The 17,008-nt window shown below is 57.5% G+C and overlaps 1 protein-coding gene across 3 annotated transcripts in view; it reads right to left on the minus strand.

The window, feature by feature from the left end:
• The window catches only part of BAHCC1 (BAH domain and coiled-coil containing 1), a 67,699-nt gene extending 52,593 nt beyond the window's left edge, over nucleotides 1-15,106 (minus strand). For all 3 annotated transcript variants that reach the window (XM_064270566.1, XM_064270564.1, XM_064270565.1), the window contains exon 1: nucleotides 14,929-15,106. In XM_064270566.1, the coding sequence (XP_064126636.1) occupies nucleotides 14,929-15,106 (178 nt within the window). The remainder of the gene's footprint in view (nucleotides 1-14,928) is intronic.
• Between the last annotated feature and the right edge of the window lie 1,902 nt (nucleotides 15,107-17,008).

Genomic DNA, 17,008 nt, shown 5'->3' on the forward strand with positions numbered 1-17,008 from the left:
CCATACGCCCACACTCACACATACTTATGCAAACTCACACACTTACATGTGCACACTCTCACACATGCACACACGCACACACTCCCACGTGCACATACACAGCCCAGTTCAGCTGTCTGCTCCTCTAGCCCTGGTGGTCTTTGTAGAGAAGAGGGTGTATCTGGGCAGGGTCAGGAGGAGCCTGAGCTGAGCCTGTCGGCCACCCACCCTGCTGTCCTGCACCCCGCCACTCTCAACCCAGACCTAGACCCCCCATGCTCAGCTGTGGGCAGGGAAAGGAGAAAGGGCAGCCTACACAAGGGCGTGGGGGCCTAGCTGTGCCAGGTAGGTCTGCTCACAGAACCTGGACTGGCCATCCCAGCCACAGGATGAACCCCTACAGAACTGAGTCTGCAAGGAGGTTCTAGCCATTTCTGGCCAGGTGCCCTTGGGCAGGGACTCAGCCCTGCCAGGCCAGCGCTTCCTCATCTGTCAGGTGGACCCAGCCACGGTGCTTGGCACAGCCCAACACCAGACTGATGTTCTGGGTGGGCGTGGCAGGGACAGCCTGGGGGCTGGTGCACCAAGATGCCCTCTCTATGGTCACTTTGGGCTAGGAGAGCCAGCCCCTCCTGACCACGATGATGGCTCAGGCCAGCTTTAGGTCTCTTGTGTCTAAGAAGGTTCAGGGACTGAGGGGATGCATCCCAAGGAGGGGGCCAGAAGGAACCCTCAGGGCCACCAGTGGGGTCACCACTGGGATGATAGGGCTTGGACCAGCCCTTCCACTCCTTCTCAAGAAGCTTTGAGGGTTTCTGCTGCCAGTGCCACCTTTCTAGCCCCACTTCCCAGCCACCTGCTTCAGGTACACTCCAGCCACACTGGGCCACTCAGTGTCCCTAAACCCAGGGCTGCCCCTCCCAGGGGAAGCACATGACCTTTCCCTGGTCTCAGACCCCTAGGCTGTTCATTTTCCAAGGCTCAGTTCTCACCCAGTCTCCTACATGAAGCCCAACCTGACCACTTCACAGCAAAGGCCCCCCGCCACTGTGGGTCCTTCCATCTGGCCTCCACTGTGTATGACTGGATACCAGGTATGGGCCCCAGGCTAACCCAGCGTCTAGGAACCCAACCCCACCAAGGAATGGGTGGGAGAAGGAGCAGCCAGAAAGGAACACGAGAGATGACAAAGTTGTGGTGTTCCAGGTAGTGGGTCAGGTCGGCCTCATTGCCTCCCCCCAGCCTCCTCACCCTCCTCACCCCCGGTGGTCCCGTCCAGGAGGCTACCTGGCCAGGCCCAGCCTTAGTGCCCCATGTCCTCACACGGGGGACCTCTGTGGGTGAGCAGAGGGGCAGAGCAGGCAGCGCCAGGAGGAGGCCAGCATGCCAACGCACACCAAAGAGCCAGCTGTGAGTGGCCAACAAATTGTAATGAACATGTAAAAGGCGGTAAACGCTGTGTGGGAAATGAGATATGACAGGTGGGGACGCAGGGAAACGGAGAAAATGCACAGATCCAATTAACGTAAAACGCTGGTTATTTCTCCGTGAGATTGCATCACTAGTCAGGGCAGGCGGAAGTGAGGACCTGTGGCCAGGCCACCCCAGCAGCTGCCAAGCCCACCCGTCCAGAGGTCCAGGGGTATCCTGTGAGAGGACGGGCCGAAATTGTCCACAGGTGGGGATGCAGGCACTGAGAGGCCACGCAAGGCCAAGGGTAAGTCACAGGAGTAGCTCCCAGGGGAGCAGCACCCATCTAGTCCACCCAGTGCCCTGCACCCACTCTTCAGGAGCCAGGCTGGGCTTCTACACACTCTCCCACGTGGCAGCTGAGTGGCTCTTTGTCTCAGGCCTGCTGAGTGAGACCACACTCCAAGGGGCCCACAGAGATGCAGGGCTGCCCTAGGCATGACTAGTCTTGCAGAAAGCATGTAGGGGAGCCAGGCTGATCCCTCCTACCAGAAAGCCCAATGCTGGCATCCTCCAACTCTGACCCCAGCCCAAACCTGCCTCCCAAGGCTCTCAGCTAAATGGCCTCAACTCAGTCTCAGCCCCCAGGATCGGAAAAAGGAAAGGCCAGGGTAGGATTACCCGGTAAGCAAGGTACCCATGGCTTGTTGTTGTTATGTGCCGTCAAGTCTGTTCCGACTCATAGTGACCCTACGGACAGCAGAATGAAACACTGCCCTGTCCTGAGCCATCCTTTCAATTGTTGTTATGCTTGAGCTCATCATTGCAGCCACCGTGTCAGTCTGCCTTGTTGAGGGTCTTCCTCTTTTCCGCTGACTCTGTACTCTGCCAAGCATGATGTCCTTCTCCAGGGACTCATCCCTCCTGACAACATGTCCAAAGTATCTAAGACGCAGTCTTGCCATCCTTGCCTCTAAGGAGCATTCTGGCTGTACTTCTAAGACAGATTTGTTCGTTCTTTTGGCAGGCCATGGTATATTCAATATTTTTTGCCAATACCACAATTCAGAGGCATCAATTCTTCTTCGCTCTTCCTTATTCATTGTCTCAGCTTTCACATGCATATGATATGATTGAAAATACCATGGCTCGTGTCAGGTGCACCTGAGACTTCAGGGTGACATCTTTGCTCTTCAACACTTTAAAGAGGTCCTTTGCAGCAGATTTACCCAATGCAATGTGTCTTTTGATTTCTTGACTGCTGCTTCCATGGCTGTTGATTGTGGATCCAAGTAAAATGAAATCCTTGACAACTTCCATCTTTTCTCCGTTTATCATGATGTTGCTTATTGGTCCAGTTGTGAGGATTTTTGTTTTCTTTATGTTGAGGTGCAATCCATACTGAAGGCTGTGGTCTTTGGTTTTCATTAGTAAGTGCTTCAAGTTCTCTTCACTTTCAGCAAGCAAGGTTGTGTCATCTGCATAACGCAGGCTGGTAACGAGTCTTCCTCCTATCCCGATGCCCCGTTCTTCTTCATGTAGTCCAGCTTCTCATATTATTTGCTCAGCATACAGATTAAATACGTATGGTGGAAGAATACAACCCTGATGCACACCCATGGCTTACTTGTGCATATTCATGAATCTGTAGTGAACGACTTCACCTGTTTGTCACATCAAAGATGTGGTGAAATTGTGCACTACAGATTAGTAAGTAAACACAGGTAAACTCGTACGTACCTTGCCTACTGGTTAATCCACCCCTGAGAACGGCCTCCAACCCTGGGCCGACCACCTGTTAGCTCCTGGAGGGGGGAGCCCAATGGGCCGGGCCCCTGCCCTCCTGTCTCCCTGCTTTCCTGCCTTCCTACCCTCCTTTCCTCTCTACCTCCTGTCTTGGTCCTTATCTCGATTTCCTTCGTTCCTTTCCTCCCTCCCTCCCACCTGCCTCCTCTGTCTACGCAGCACCCCCAGGTCTAGTGCTACCCGTGGGGAAGGGGCCCAGGTGAATGAGGGATTGCCGAGGGTGGTGGCTCCGGGTGCTGGGGGCCAACGGAGGCATTCATACCAAGCCTTGTAATCTCTGAATTGTTGCAGTTTCCTTAACAGCAAGCACCGCTTTTATAAATCACCCCGCTCCCTGCGAAATACGAGATGAAATATTATAATCTCTGAAGATGTTTCCAGAGTCCACGGAGAAAGAACCTCCCTGAGGTAACTACAGTGTTTCTCAGAACCTGTGAGGTACGCATGGCCAGGAGTGGAGGTTTGTGGGGGAGCCTGCCCCATCACATGTAGGGCCTGGGACCGGGGCGCAGATGGGACCAGGGCGCAGGTGGGAGCAGTCCCAGGAGCAGGAGGGCATGGTGTCCAGGCTGGGGCCAGGAGCCAGTGCCAGCCGAGGGGAACCAGCCTGGGGGGCCAGAGGGCTGACCAGCCGGGGGCTCAGCTCTGGGGGGCCCTGGCTCTAAGGGCCCCAGCAGAAGCCCCGTGCAAAGACCCATTGTGGTGCCTGGAAGCTCCCTCACCCACTCTTAGCCCCCGGGATGACCAGGGCGGGTCCCAGGACACGCACCCTCCCACAGCCCCCAACCCATTCCATCTGGAGAAGGACTAGCCTGGCTCCTGAGCCAGGAAACAAGCCCCAGCTGGTCCTGATGGCGACAGTGGGTAGGGTAGGTGGCCACTCTGAGCCTCTGCCACCTTTGTGACACAGAAGGCTGGATCAGCCCTGATACCCCTGACCAGTTCGCCTGGAGAGCTGCTTAACAAGAAGGTCAGGAAAAAGCCAGGTCGGGGATCCCAGCTGGCAGCCTGGGGTCTGCACTGAGCTGCCTCAAGGCGGAATGAGGTCCCTGAAAGGAGCCCCCTAGCATCAGACCCACCATGGCCCCAAGATGCACCATGACCCTCTAACCACACGCCCAAAGGGCCCAGGGCTGGGGCCTGCATGGGGCCAGCAAGAGAGCAGCAGGAGTGCCCTGCCTTGCCAGCCTGGGTGTGGTGGCTCCGCCAGTCAGCCCCAGCCTGCAAGGCAGGGCACTCCTGCTGAGTGCCATCTGGAGTCCAAAGCCCATGGTATTTCCTAAGACCCACAGTTCAGGGGGGCCCTCTGTGCTGTCACCGGTTGCCCACCCCACCTGGCCTGAGGGCCAAGGTTGCCTGCTGTGGACCAACTGCTGCCTCAGAGCATGGTGAGCACCTGGCTGGCCACTCAGGCCGCGGTTGACAACGTGGTGAGGGTGGGAGAGGAAGCTGTGCCGGGCAGGCGGGGGTCACATGTAGGGGTAGGGGTCACTCGGACTCCTCTAGGACCCCAGGACAGCCCAGCTCTCTGTGAAGGCCTTGATGGGGACCCAGTGTGTCCCTCTAGAGAAAGGGCTGCAGGAGGGTAGACCCAGCCTAACCTGGACCCTGAGTCAGCTCTACCTCCCCCACCAGCTGAGGTCAAGACCCCTGAGGCAGCGGCACAGAGAAATGAGGTAGAGGGTGCTCCCTGCCCCCCTACCCAGCCAGCAGGTCCCCAGGGCCTCCCACCCTGCCATGCTGACCCACCCCAAGCCCCATCACCCCCAAAGAACCAGCCTCCCCCTCCCAGTTGTAACCCACAGGTCCATGTAGCCCTGGACACGCTGTGGAGGAGCAACCCTTTGAGGGGTCTTCAGGGTTCCACGTCCCACTGCCCCCGACTCCGTCTAGCATTTTAAGGCCTATTTGTGCATCTCCACCAATAGGCCGGGGGACTTAGTCACTTGGGGTTTCTGCTAAGTATCACCGTGTCTGCAATGTGTGAAAAACAACAGGCGTGACCTGAGCCTGGCTTCCCAGGCTTCAATTTTACCCATCTTCGCACACGTTAAAGGCTTTTTAGCAGTTAGTCTAAAAACTCATTACAACTTAAATTTAATTTTAGTATTAATTTAAAATAAATTAGAAGTTTATTTTTAGGATACCCCAAAAACCAAACCGAGTGCCGTCGAGTCGATTCCGACTCATAGCGACCCTATAGGATAGACTAGAATTTTTTTTTTAGAACTGCCCCATAGAGTTTCCAAGGAGAGTGTGGCGGATTTGAACTGCCGACCCTTTGGTTAGCAGCTGTAGCACTCAACCACTACGCCACCAGGGTTTCCAGGATACCCAAAGGAACACAAAAATTCTCAAAAAGGGTACTGGCTTCTGGGCAAACTGCCCACGAGGTGACCTGCTGGCTTTGGGTGACTATGGTGTGCGGTGGGGCCAGCTGGACACAGGAGCTGCCCCACTGGCATGCCCGGCACGTCCCAGAGGACCACGGAGCTGGCTCCTTCACCGTCATCCTGCGACAGGGCCGGGGGTTTCCATACGAACCTGCATCATCCTGAGAGGCCGGCTCGCAGCCGGGTAGGAAGCACCTGCGGTCACCCCATCCTGCAGGTCACACGCTGAGTCCTGCCACACCTGAGTGTCCCGCCTGCCCTGGGCCCTACAGGTGAGGATGGAGGGGAGGGACCTGGGCCACCTCCACACCACAAGCAGAGTGTCTTCTGAGGCACAAATGTTTGCTGCAAGGTCACCCACAGGCGTGGGTAGACGGGAGCTGGACAGGAGGCACAGGCAGGGCTAGAGGAACAGGGCTAGCAGGGAGACTGGTCGAAATGGGGGGGTCACGACTGAAGGTTTGTCAATGCTGGCTGCTTGGGTCAGGGTCTGGAGCTGGGGGTCAGAAGGGGACAGAGAGGAGCCAGTGGGGACTGCCCCGCTCACAGGGCACACTCAAGACTACAAAGGGCACAGGCGGAGCACACGAAGAGCACACTTGGTCAGTATCAGCACTGCGGGAGGCCAAGGGTTGGATGTGGATGCACGCATGTATGCATGACACTCACAGGAGCAGACAGCCTCATGGGCCCACCTAGTTAGCTCCAACACTTTTCTAAGGTGCAGCGTACGTGGTCCTCAGAAGCCTCAGCAGAGGACTGGAGATGCTTCTGGAAGGTGAGGGGATGCCAACCTGGCCCTGGGCAGGACGAGAGGTGGTCACAAAGGCTGGGGACACACGCAGGACACCGCTGTGTGGGTGTTCCCATGCCACAGGCATATGGGTGGGAGATGGGCTCCCCAGGTTTTAAAGAAGAGGCTGAGGCTCTGTTTGGACCCAGCTCGCCTGCCTTCTCTTCTCAGCTCAGTTTTCCCAGAGTTGGAGCATTCGTCTACCCTTGGTGTGGGAGGGGGACCATGGGAGGAAAACCACCTCCACACAGGGCCTGCCGACGGCTAAGGCACTTGGCACAGCCCTGGGGGGACGAAGGAATGGGGACACAATACCCCAGACTTGGGATGCCTGCCATCCCTTGGGAAAGGTGGCTTGATGCTAGGGATGGTCCCCAGGCAAAGGCTCCACAAAGCCTTGTGGAATAGGCCACCACAGGGTCAAGACTGGAGGCCCCGCTGCCTCCAGGATGGCTTTAGGCTGGAAGTGAGGTACAGAAGGACATCTCGGGAGGTGGACATGCAAGCAGCATCAGGGGACAGAGATGCCTGGGGCTGTGGGGAGCTGAGTGGGGGTTGTCCAGGCCACAGCCAGTGAAGGCAAGGAGCCAGAGAAGGAGTCCAGGGGGGTTGGCGGTGCAGAAGGAACGAGAAGGAAGTAGGCCTGTGCTCGCCAGCAAGACCCTGCCTGGAGAGACTGCGGGACCTTGGGCAGCTCCGGCAGGTGGCCGAGCTGGAGGACTGAGCAGGCAGCAAGGTCACCGGGCATCGTGAGTGTGTGAGTGCATAAGCGTGTGCAAGTGTGAGTGTGCATGTGTACATGTGAGCAGGGGGCTGGCCAGGTGGTGGGCATACACGTAAGTGGGGTGTAAACGGGTGGCCGTGCCATTGTGGCCATGCCCACAGGACCCAGAGCCTTCTTCAGGTCTGCAGGGTGGGCCTCGGGCTCCAGAGACTTGGCTGGCTGAGCCAGGAAGGCTGGCGCCCAGTAGCAAGGTCCTTGCATACTTGCGAAGGGCCCCACACGACAGCACCAGGGACTCCTCCCGTGCACTCTCCCCTCAAATCCACCACCACATCCCCACCCCAGGGGTTGATTCCCGGGGTCTCCACATCCTGCTGCCCGCATCTCCACTCACCGTACCCCAACTTCGTCCTCCCTGAGCTCCACCCCCTCACCCGCTGCTGTGCTTCCATCCCTTGGCCTGAAGGGTGAGCCTGAAGTGGTTCACCCCACCCACCCAGGGCTGAGCTCTGGGGAGCCCACATGCCCCTCCCTGTGAGATGCCCCTGTGGAAGTCAGGGCCAAGGCCCTTGACCCAGCAGGACGAGGAGGAGATCCAGCCAAGATCTGCCTTTTCCCCGAAAGTGACATCAGGCAGTTTACTATCTACTGACAATACCTAAGGATTCTCTTCTGGCAGCAGGCACCAGGCCAGGCTGTTCCCCCACCACCCCAGCTCAGGCCTGTTGATCACATGACGGTGCCTACTAGATGCCAGGATGGAGTTGGAGTGGATGGTTGGGGGGGCCTGGGTCACACCTGAAGTCTGCCACAGGGGCAGTGCCCACCGTGACCGAGGTCGGGGGGTGGATTGTCTTTCCCTCCAGTGAACATACAAGGAGTGATACCCCAGACCACCTGGCCTTTCCAAAGCCCTCAAGCCTAAAGAGACTGGAGGAGGGCTGGGCTGGGGGGGGTGCGGGGGAGGGAGCCCAGCCCAGCCCACCTGTTTATTCCCCCCGACCCACCCCAGGTCAGAAGGAAAAAACGCTTCCTGACTGATCTAATCTGGAACCTAATCCACCTCGACAGCTGCAGCAACAGCCTGTGGGTCCCAGCCGGCCGGCTCCCAGCTCCGCGCTGGATGCGCCCCACCAGGCCTGAGGCCCACTGCAGACCCAGCGGTGATCTGGTAACCAGGGCTGGCCCCAGCTCATAACCAGGCCCTTATCGCACACCCAGGCCAGCCCCCTACCTCATGATTGAGCCCTTATCCCATAAGCAGGGGCCTATCTCGCAACTGGAGTCTGTCCCCCCGTCTTATAATTGAGGCCCCCATCTCCTAACCGTGGCTGGACCCCCCATCTCCTAACCAGGGCTGGACTCCCAGCTGATACCTGCAGCTGGCCCCCATCTCATAACTGGGCTCTATCTCATAAGTGGGGTCAGCCCCCCATCTCACACCTGGGGTCAAGTCCCCCATCTTGTAACTGGGCCGGCAGATCATAACTAGGCCCCCATCCCATAACCTGGGCCGGCCCCGACTCGGTGCCCGCCACCCCCAGTCCTCATACCATCCCCAGAGCCTCAGGGGTACCACTTGCGCGTGGGGCCACGGAAGTCAGTAATATACATATTACAAGAAACAGGAGCAGCCCACTGACAAACAGGCCTGCGTGATCCCATAAAAATGTGGGCGGCAGGGAGAAGACCGAGCAGTTCCACTCTGGCCCCTCTAGGCATGGCCCCACTGGTAGGGGCTATTTTGTATTTAGGCTGTGACTTTGATTTTTGCTTGTGATACCATGTCTTTGGTGAGAGGGATGAGGTCCCAGGGCTAATGGGGACCGGGGAAGCCCAGGAGAGACATCCCTGGCTGGCGAGGGGGCGGGAGCCCAGCAGATCAAGTCAGTGCTTCGCCAAACAGACAGGACATGTTTTTGCATCTGGGAGTCTGTTCACAGCATCTGTAATGTGATGAGGGACCAGCAGGAGGCCCCTCCCAAGACAACCTGGGAGGACCCCTCCCCTCCAGGAAGCTGCAGAGTGGCAGGCTTGAGACACTTCGCTGGACAACTAGATTGAAGGCAGAAACTTCGGCCACCGGCTAAGCTTTCGTTTTGGAAACTGCCAGTCAGGGTAGAACCGGGTCAGTAAGGCAGGGACTACGGCCATCTGAAGATGTGAAGAGGGCAATGGGGACTGCCACACCAATGTCATGAAGGGGACAGCCTAGTCAGGATCTGGCCCTGATGCCACTCAGGCGAAGCCTCCATGTCCCTGCCACACAGGACCTCCCGAGGGCCATTAGGGCCCTGCTAAGGCAACTCCAGAAGAGGGACGTGTTCAGGGGCTGAGAACAGGCAGTCTGGTGAGGCCTCTCCTGTGGCTTTGGGGGTCACCCAAGACAATCAAGGCAGATGCTGCACAGGGCCTTAAAAGGGGGGGGTGCACCTATTTGTTGGGGGGGCCTATAGTCTGATATTTATGGTAAAGGAGGAAGCCAGGCAGGCCTTGAGGCCTCTCTTCCAGCTGGAAGGACAAGGGGGCACTGAGGGCAGCCCAGAAAGCAATCCCAGTGGCCTCCCTTGGGAATTCCCAGCTCCAGGAATGTGACGGGTCCCAGGCTCAGACCCTGGAGCCAGAGGAGGCATTCTGGGAAATGTAGTCCTCTGGGATTTCTGGGGGCATTTGGTTAAGGGACAACCAAGAAAGGGAGAGTGCCAACAGGGCTACCCTGACCCCGATCCCGAGTGGAAGTTTACAATTCTTGGGAAGTGGCCGAATTAGAATACCCGCTGCTTGAAGAAGCACTAGCCTCACGTCACTTCACAGGAGTTGCCAGCACTCTTATTTTGGTAGGGAGACCTGGGAACTCCCTTGAGAGGAGAGGCATCAGCCAAAGGGCCCGGACGGAAAGAAGGAAGGCTCCAGGGTTCCCACTCCTGCCCTCCTCTGGCCCCTGCCCACAGACACGGAGCAGAGGTGCTGGCCAGGAGCAGGGTGTTACCTGCCAGCCTTCACAGAGGCTGCAGAGTGTCCGTGGGCTGGAACATTATTTACGCTCACAGCTCGCTCTGATGACATATGTAAGTTGACAGCAAACATCCTATCAACTTGCTGGAGTGTATCTCGATTGTTAAAACATACTCTTAAAGGCGTACTGTCATTTATCGAATTAAAATAGCCGAAGTGCCCACTCCCTTCTCGAGGCCTCCCTCCTCTGGCCTCCGGGTCCTCCCTGCCCCACACTCAGGCCAGCTCGTCGAGGGCACTCCCCTTGCTCCCAGGGATCCCAGGCTGGCATGCCCTCCCCACCCCACCCTAGCCAAAAACCAAATCCATTGCCCTTCAGTGGATCCCCACTTACAGCAAGCCTATAAGACAGTGTAGAACTGCCCACAGGGTTTCCAAGGCTTTATAGACATCTTTCTCCTGAGGAGCGGTTGCTGGGTTTGAACCACCAACCTTGCAGTTAGCAGCTGAGTGCTTAACCACTGTGCCACCAGGGCGCCTTTCACCCCACTCCAGGCCAGGGCAAACCCACTAATGGCAAGAAGTGACAAACGCCAGAAGCCCCACCAATTAAATTTAAACCCATGCAAAGCTCAGTGGCTAGTAAATTATTATTTTTATTAGCTTGAACCAAGTTCCCGTAAGAGAGAAAGTCAACTTGCTCCCATGAATGGCTCTTGTATAATTTATTTAACTCCGTGCTCTTTGCCAAAGCCTGGAATATTTTTAGCTCGTTCTGTTGTTGGATTTGGCTTTTTTATGTGTGTTTCTGAGGGGTATTTTTAGCCTCCTCCATGTTATTCTAAGAGTCTCCTGTGCGTTTTGTCCTGCCTGTGCGGGCTATGTTGAACCCTGTCTCGCAGAAAGACAAGGGGGATTTCTAAGAATAACAGGAAAGCATTTGGGGGTGCGTGTGTTTTGCAGGGAAGACGTGCTATTTTCGAAAAGCAGCTCCCTGCCTCCCTCACTAATTTGCCTTATTGCTCACGTGACCTGGATATTCCTATAGAAAACGCAGTATCTCAGACTAGGGATAATCAGACAAGGTGGCAGTTCAAGCCCCACTGGGGAAAAAAAAAAACCACATGCCAAAAATGGGCTTTGGTGGGGTGGGCGGGCAGATGGGGGAGCCAAAGCCAGGCTGGTCTACGGTCTACGCGGCCACCGGATTCCCGCGGCTCTGGGCTCGGTGGCAGCTTTGATGTCCCCGCTCTGTGCTCTGTCACTTACCAGGCAGGATGGGTAGACCCCTTGGAAAGTAACTCTTTTCACACCTACTTAGAGTTGGTAACTGTTGCAGAAACACTCTGTTGTGTCACAGAGTTAATGAGGTATTTACGAAAATGTATTTTTTTTTCTTACAAAAAATATCACGTGACAAGGGAGGGGAAACTTATGGGGTCTTTTCACACTATGAAATTATCTTGTTTCTCGACTGAGTTTTTTGAGAATGGCGATCGGAAGCATTTCGTGTGGAAAAGAAGTTTGCTGTCGTCTCCCACCACATATCGACCTCCCTATTCACCCCAAACCACCCTAGGCCTGGGGCGCCTGGCTTCCCTAGCTGGGGCCATTTACACCCCAAAGAGAAGGGACGGGGAGGGGACTTAGGGGCTCAGAGTCCCCACCAGATTATTCAAACCCAGATGGGGAACAGCACCAGGAAGAGAAGGCGGAGGACCGGGACTGACCAGGCTGAAGAAGGGGGAGGGGACTGCCCTGCCAGCAGGCAGGACAAGGAGGTGCTGTGTCTGGGCTTTCCCCAGGCCGGCTGCCTCCTTACTCAGCCACTCTGCGGGCTGCGAGATTCCCCAATTGCTCGAGGCGGTAGCACTGATGAAAAATCTTGGGCTGGTTCGTTGTTGATTTTCCTTTTTTTCCCCCCTAGATTTCACAGCTTTGCCTCCGGACCATCTGTATTAGAGACAAAATCTAACACTGCACTAAAAATAATGATTCCAAACATTTTAATTGCACCTTTCGGTGACAAGGTTACTGTAAAAGCACTTTGCCATAAAACCCCGCAGCCCGATTATAAAGCTATCAGCACTTTCAGTTTTAGAAAAACAATGGGAGGCTCCGGAGCCCAGCTTCCCCATTAGGGTCCCTGTAGCTGACATCTTGAAAGCACTGGATGGGGATGAGGCCAGGCAGTAGCCTGAGCCGCAGGGGGGGAGACCCTCGGCCCAGCGAAGCAGGCGCCCAAGCGGCCTGGGAGGGGGCAGTGCCTCAGAAGGCTGGGGCATCCACCCCTCATCTCACATTAGAATCAGACAAATGGCGGGGGGACATGTGGCCCTTTCCTTTCAGCAGGGCGGTGGGTGGAGGGAGGGGTGGCTGGGAAATGGGGAGAAAGTCCGTCAAAGTGGTCATTTGGAAATCTGCACGTGAAATGCAAAAAAATTTAACTTGATTCTGCTTTTTTTTTCCTACACTAGACCAGAGACACAGACCAAAGCAAAGTGATCTGGGGTGTGATCCCTTTTTAAAAAAAAAAATAGACGTAGCTGAATTTTAAACAACCGGCTTTCCACAGCCTCAAAGGCTCTCAGCTACAGATGCCTGGTGCTGGCCGGATCAGCTGGGCTTCCCAGCGAAAACGGGCGGTGCACCTCCAAGCACAATGGGCTTTCGCTCCCCCACGGGGTAGAAATGGCCCGGGAGCAAGGGCACGTGGTCCTGCAGCCCCCATCTAGCATCCCCTGGGGGTCTCCAGCACCCTTTAGAGTGCCTTGTGCATGGGGGAAGTGGGAGGATCTGGGGTCAAGACATAATACCCAAGACACAGCCCAGGACATGGCCAGTTCGGTGTCCACCACCCTCCGTGGCCTATGTTCGGAGAACCACGTGGAATGAGCAAGACAAAGGTTCCATCCGGTCACCCCACCGTGTTCCCACCTGACTTGGTGGAGCCTTGGTCTGGAAATGATGGTAGGAAGGGGGCTATGGCGGCTGACCCAGACCTGGTAGCTGTGGCCAGTGAGTGGGGAGGAAAAGCACATGAGCTGCTCTGCCCAGGAATCCGCCTGGCCTCCCCAGAAGGGGACAGCCCCAGCTGCTGTTCCACACCAGGAATGCTGGTGTCGGCTGTGTGGTTACCTGCCAGGTTAGAGGACACACAGGGGTGGGCAGCTCTCCCTCCCCATCCCCCACCTCACACACCCCCAGCAGGCACCACCAGCCTGCAACCAGGAGAAGGGCTGGCCAGGAAGCTGGGGCCCTGGCCCTGCAGCCCCCACGAGCCCCCTTCGCCCCCCAGTGCAGGCTGAACTGGGCAGCGCCCCCGATGAAAGGGCAGGAAGAGACACTTAATAACCACAGGGACAGCGGGAGAGAGATGTTAAAAGCACCAATTGCTCAGGCAAGTACTTTCTCTCTTTCTCTTTCTTGTGATAAATCTAGAGAAAAAAAGAGAAGGAGAGGAAGAAAAGGAAGACAAGCAACCAAGGGAAGAAAGAGCAGCGGGCAAAAGCGAGCTCTCCCTGAGCAGGGAGCTAGCTGGCAGGCGCAGGACCCGGCCACCCAGAGCCGGGGAGCCATGGCCCGGCTCGCTCCAGCTTTTGGGAATTCCCTCCTATTGTAAATGCTGAAAGCCCATTAGTAATTGAGCAATTTTGGGTATTCTTTTTTTCAGAAATTTACATTTTTCTTTTCCATATTTTTTTTTACATTTTTCTTTTCTGGTATTTTCCCTTCGAGCCCCGTCACTGCCTTTTTAATCCACATACTAATTGTAATCCCATTAACGCAGATATAATTTTATTAGTATTCACAGTTCATCAAGCTACCAATAATAACTTACTGTCAAATTAAAAAAAAAAAAACTGCAAACAACGTCGCTGATGTTTAAGGCAAGCTGTAAACAAAAACAGCTGACATGCCAAGGTGATCTGGGGGTCCCCACGAGGCCACCAGGCTGTGCCCGGTATCATCATGAAAACTCTGCCCCAAACTTCTACTACTGCAGCTGACCAGGATCGCGGTCTCCCCCGGCCGCTGTCCCCTTCGCCAGGCTCCAGCCGCGACTACTTCGCCTCCGACCTTGCTCAAAAAAGAATTTCAAAACTACCCGAGGCAGGACCGCTCTCCAGGCCTGGGGCACCGTGGCTACGACAGCCCTCTCCAGGAGGGCACCCGAGAGGACTGCCACGCGGCCGCCCCCCCCGAAGCCCAGCCCCGGGCGCCCGGCTCTCTCCTCTTCGAGCAAATTCGCTTGCACTCGCCTGCACCGAAATCATCGGAGCGCGGCCCTGCGCCGCCCCCTCCCGGGCCGGGCCGCGGAGCTCCTGGGCCCCGGGGCGGCGAGGCCCGGCGGCGCTGGCCACGCTTTGTCCGCGTTAGCAGGATACCGGAGGCACTTGTTAAAGCCAATGCGTCCCTGCAAACGCATTCTCGCCCTGACACTTCAAGGCTTTATATAGAAACAGGATTTGCTCGTCTTACACCGGCAGTCCCTATTAACGCGCCCCGCGCTTACTGCCAAATCCGCGGGGCCACGGCCCCCGCCCCCTGGCTCACAACGGCCGTTTTGTTCCCGCAGAAAGCGCCTCCTTGTCCCTGCCCGGAGCGGCACAAGGCGGTGAATGCGGAAAAAGATTTCCGCGGAATTTCGTTCTTCTGCAGAGGAGGGGGACGGCACCGAGGTGAAAACCTTTATTTTTAGCTGCCTCGGGGCTGCCCCTCTGAGACCCGAGGGGGCCCCGGGAGGCCGCCGGCTGCGGGGGGCAGGGGCGCAGAGAGAAGCAGGCTCAGGCTCCTCACGAACCCTGCCTCCGTGTGCTTCCCGAGCGTTCCACCCACGCCCGGCCCCGACGCAGCCCGGCACTGACCTGTGGGCGAAGCCATGGGCAGCGGCGACGGGAAGTATTTCCCGGGCTGGAAGTGCGCCGGAGGCTGCGTGGCCGGCCCGGCCGGGGCAAGGCGAGCGGCGGCGGCGGCGCTGCGGTGGCCCAGGCTCCCGCGCTCCGACAGTAGATGCGGCGGCGGCGCAAAATCGCGGCCATCCATGCCGGGCCCCGGCCCCAGCCCGCCGCCGCCGCCTCCCGGGTGCAGCGAGGCCGGGGCCTGGGGGCGGCTCGGCGCGGGCGGCGGGGGGCGCGGGGGCGGCGGCGTGTGAGGTCACCAGCGGCGGAGGCTGCAGGCGGGTCAGCAGGCTGGCGGGCTGGGTTCCTCTGCCGGCGGCCGTGCGCCGCGCCGGCGGCCGCCGTGCGGGTCCATGGTCTGCGGAGGCAAGCGGAGGAGACTTGGTGACTGGGGGCTCGGCAACCGGGGTCCCCGCCCCGCCCGCCCTCACCCCGACGCCGGCCTGGCCAGGCGTCGCCCGGTCACACTACCGCGAGCCGGCCCCGCGCCAGGTCCCCGCGCGCACACGCACCCTTTGGCGCCCGCACCGCCCGGGGAGCCTGGGCTGAACCGGGCCGCGCCACTCGCCACCTCCCCCCGCGCCCCCGCGGGTCCCTGTGGCGAGCGCTCCGCGGCAAAGAGGATGCTGGCTCCGTAGGGTGTTCAAAACCCAAATCTGCGAAGCCATCACGCACACGCACACTCGCGCACACACACACTCACACGCACGCCCTCTCCCCTCCCCCGCTGCCCGAAGGTGCCTCGGAAGAAAAGGCCCAGGGTGCATGCTCGCTCTGCGCCCCCCCCACTCCGAGGTCCGACTTTTACTGCATTCCGCTTAACCGAATAACCATGCTAATTAAGCGAGTAATTTTATTGATTGTACCTCAAGAGTTTTTTTTATAACCTTCCTTTTTTCTCCCATCCCCCTCGCCATGCGGCTTTCAGTCCGGTCTTTTGAACTCGCCGTCCTACCTCCGCCCCAGGAGTACAGGACCCGCTGCCCCCCGACCCCAGCACGGCGCCGGACCCCGAGCCGCTCCCCGGACCCGGGCGCCCGCCGCCGGCGGCACCTGGGCCGCCACCCCGCAGTGCCCGGCCTGCTGCCCCGAGGCGGGCGCTCCCCCGGAGACCGGAACAGTCACCCCACCCCCCAGTCAAACTCGCCCAGGATCTTGTCTGCGGATTGGGAGTTTGTGGGAGGCTTTGAGAGCCAGAAATTGATCTCTCATCGCCCCAAATCCGCCACGGACTTTCTCCCCTCAGCGCCTCCCGGCGCTCGCAGACCCCACGCCGGTCTCAGCCCAGGAGGGCTCGACCGGCCCCAGCGCCACCTTCGTCCCTGCCCCGGGTCCCCGGTCGCCCACCCCCACTTCTCTCCAGAGCCACCGGAAAATGTCCCCCATCTCCCTTCTTTTCTCTCCCCCGGTGCGGAGCGTCCCCTCCGAGGCAAGATCGGGGACAATCCAGACGCCGGGTGAGGAAAGAGCTCGGCGAGAGAACTCCTGCTCGGCGGGAGCTCCTGCCCCTCCAAGGGCTCTTGCCCTCCTTCGTTTTGCATATTTCTCTTCCTTTCCTAAATCCGCATTGTCTTAATGTTTAATATCACCTCCAACACCAGAGAGAACGATAGATTCAATATTCTTAATTGTGAACTTTCCACAAGACCTTGTTGGGTTTTTTTCAGCCGTTCCACCGTGACAAGAAAACGATTAAGACGTTTTCCATTTCGTGAATACCATCTTCAATTGCTATATTTAGTGCTCCGGGTCCTACAACGTCTCATTTGCAGACTATTTTGTGTCTGATTTAATCTATAACCGAAAACATAATGTATTAAGTGAAAACATATTTGCTCAGCTGATAAGCTTTTTTAATATCTATTCGGAAAGCTTTTTCATTGTAAACAAACGGGGACTACACAAAGAGTCCTCTTTGTCTCACAACTTCATACAAAGGAGTCTGGGGCTCTCTTCCCTCTGGGGATCCCCAGCGCTCTCCCCCGGTCTAACAAATCACTCTGTGGCCGCCGCCGCCCAGGCCTGCAACGCCAGCGCCAGGCGACCA

Source organism: Loxodonta africana, chromosome 18, assembly GCF_030014295.1.
Source record: "Loxodonta africana isolate mLoxAfr1 chromosome 18, mLoxAfr1.hap2, whole genome shotgun sequence".
Classification (NCBI taxonomy): Eukaryota; Metazoa; Chordata; class Mammalia; order Proboscidea; family Elephantidae; genus Loxodonta; species Loxodonta africana.